Here is a 3,008-nt window from a genome sequence, read left to right on the forward strand (position 1 = left end):
AGAGAGAGAGAGAGAGAGAGAGAGAGATTTTTTAATATTTATTTTTTAGTTCTCGGCGGACACAACATCTTTGTTGGTATGTGGTGCTGAGGATCGAACCTGGGCCGCACGCATGCCAGGCGAGTGTGCTACCGCTTGAGCCACATCCCCAGCCCCTCTTTGGTATTTTTCTGAAAAAATAAAAATCAGTATTACTATAGTGATACAGGGATATATCATTGTTTGTAGCAACAGAATTCACAATAATGGAGTTAAGGAATCAACCCAACAGCCTATCAACAGATGAACAGGTTAAGAAAATGTGGTATGTATATACAATAGGGTTTTACTTAGAAATAATGAGAAATGAAATTATGACATTTATGTAAATAGATGGAAATGAAGAACAACATTCTTACAGATATGGGCCAGACACAGAAAATCCAGGATAAATGTTTTCTGTCAAATGTGGAAGTTAGAGCAACAGAAGGGAAAAGGTTGGTTCCATTAAAATAGGATGGACATCAGTGGAATAGAGGAAGGGGATTGAGGCGGGAGAAGAGAAATAGGAAATGGTAGGAACTGAAGAATGAAACTTATCAAATTATGCTTTATACATATATGAATATACCACAGTGAATTTCACCTTTATGTGTATCTATGAAGCACCAATTAAAATCATAAATCAATAGAGGACAAATAAAGTAAAAAAGGGAACCAGGAAGGGGAGAGGAGAGAAAAAGAGACAATAAACTGTCCTGGGGACTAAAATGGAGCAAAATGTATTCATGCATGTACGATCAGGTTAGAATGAGCACCACTCTTATGTATAACCCTATGCTTTAATAAAAATATTATTACTATAAAGAGGCTTGTCACGTTTCATTTTTCACTATTGCCATATTCATAGCATCAGTTCCCACGAGGTTTTTACCCTCTTAGTGATGCTCAGTGTCGGCTCCCTCTTGGGTCAGTTTGGAACATCTTCCCTAGCTACCTGTTCAAAGTTAATTCTCAGTATTATTATTATGTTTTTTCCAGGAGGCTAATTAACATTTCTGGACCTAGGTCCCAGGGCAATAATTTATCCCCCAATGTCTCTGCTGATTAAACTAGAAGAAATGTGCACCACTGAAACTGGTATAAAATTGCAATGAAGTTCATTACCAATCTTTAGACAAAATGGAGAAAATCAGACTTTAAAGAGTAGGATGTTCCCTGATCTTTGATGATTTTAAATAAGCCAACTTTTTAAGGAATTACAAGAGAAGTTTTGATTTGAAATCAATGGAGGAAGGGCACTAATAAGCAATTGTTAAATGAAGGGACAGACGGACATGCCTTCTTCTCAAAGCCTGCCTGAATACTTTGTGAGTAATCAGGACATGCATTAGGATTAAGAAAGAAAATATGTGATAATTTATTTCACCTTCTCATGCACATCTGACATCTCAGTTCTGACACTATGTAGCTCCAGAGATACAATTCCTCATCATCTTTTCCATGTCAAAAGTGAGTATGTACAGAGATCATCAATGTTACCCTTCCACGGTGGTGAATTATTAGATCTTTATCAATTTAAATTTCTACTAATCTTTGGGGCATTTTTATTTAAAATCTTGTTTTTAAAATTTTTTAATGATCATGTAAACATGAAGTAAAAAAAAAAGACATTTTTGGCTGGTTTAAACAGAGGTATTTCCTCTAAACAAGTTTCAAGGGAAATCTAAACCTGTGCTCAATATTCCTCAGCTACTTTCCCCTTCCCAATGCTGCTTTTCCCTTTCTCAGCTTCACAGTTAATTGAAGTTGCAATGAAAAACCACTCTTTGACTGAATTCATCCTTCTTGGACTAACAGATATTCCAGAGCTTCAGATTATCATTTTCATATTTCTCCTCCTCACATACCTGTTCAGCATCATTGGGAATCTGACAATCATCATCCTCACCCTGCTGGACTCCCACCTCCAGACTCCCATGTATTTCTTCCTCCGGAATTTCTCCTTCCTGGAAATTTCCTTTACATCCACTTTCACTCCTAGGCTGCTATTCAGCATCTCAACTGGGATCAAGACTATCAGCTTTGCTGGATGCTTCACTCAATATTTCTTTGCTATTTTCTTTGGGGCCACTGAATTTTACCTTCTGACTGCCATGTCCTATGACCGCTATGTGGCCATCTGCAAACCTCTGCATTATACCACCATCATGAACAGCAGGGTCTGCCTCCAGATGGTTCTCTGCTCTTGGCTGTGTGGCTTCCTGATCATCTTGTTCCCAATCATCCTGACCAGTCATCTGGATTTCTGTGGGTCCAATGTGCTAAATCATTATTACTGTGACTATGGACCCCTCATAGAAATCTCTTGCTCAGACACTAGTCTACTGGAACTATTCGACTTTATCTTAGCACTTCTGACACTGGTAGTCACACTGGTGCTGGTGACCCTCTCCTACACAAACATCATCAGGACCATTCTGAAGATCCCTTCTGCTCAGCAAAGGAAAAAGGCCTTTTCCACATGTTCTTCCCACATGATTGTCATCTCCCTCTCTTATGGAAGCTGCATATTCATGTACATAAAGCCTTCAGCAAAAGAAGGAGTTGCCTTCAATAAGGGAATAGCTGTGCTCAATACATCAGTTGCCCCTTTATTGAATCCATTCATTTACACTCTAAGGAATAAACAGGTAAAACAAGCCTTCAAGGATATGGCCAGAAAAATTGTGCATCTTCATTTATTTTAGTGGCCTCAAAACAAATGAAAATTGTTAATGATGTTCCTGAAGGAGCTCTTCAGTTGTTAAAGTGATTTCTTAGATGAATTCAATGTAAATACCTATTGAATTTTCAGATTAAATTTCCACCAAGAAATGGTTAATTAAAGAAGGTTAATTCAAATTTGTCCAGGGATAACTTTTAGATGTAAAAAAAAAAAGAGAAAAGTCTTTTTTAGACTATGCAAACACAGACAAAATGAACACACAAAGAAACAAACCAAAACTAAAAAAAAAAAAAAAAAAAAA

General features: G+C 37.3%; 1 protein-coding gene across 1 annotated transcript; it reads left to right on the plus strand.

The window, feature by feature from the left end:
* The first annotated feature begins 1,793 nt into the window (after nucleotides 1-1,793).
* LOC107133745 (olfactory receptor 6C4-like) lies at nucleotides 1,794-2,729 on the plus strand. Its single transcript, XM_015475957.1, has one exon. It carries the CDS (start codon nucleotides 1,794-1,796, stop codon nucleotides 2,727-2,729), a length of 936 nt encoding a protein of 311 aa, XP_015331443.1.
* Nucleotides 2,730-3,008: the final 279 nt, after the last annotated feature.

This window comes from Marmota marmota, unplaced genomic scaffold (assembly GCF_001458135.2).
Source record: "Marmota marmota marmota unplaced genomic scaffold, marMar, whole genome shotgun sequence".
Classification (NCBI taxonomy): domain Eukaryota; kingdom Metazoa; phylum Chordata; class Mammalia; order Rodentia; family Sciuridae; genus Marmota; species Marmota marmota.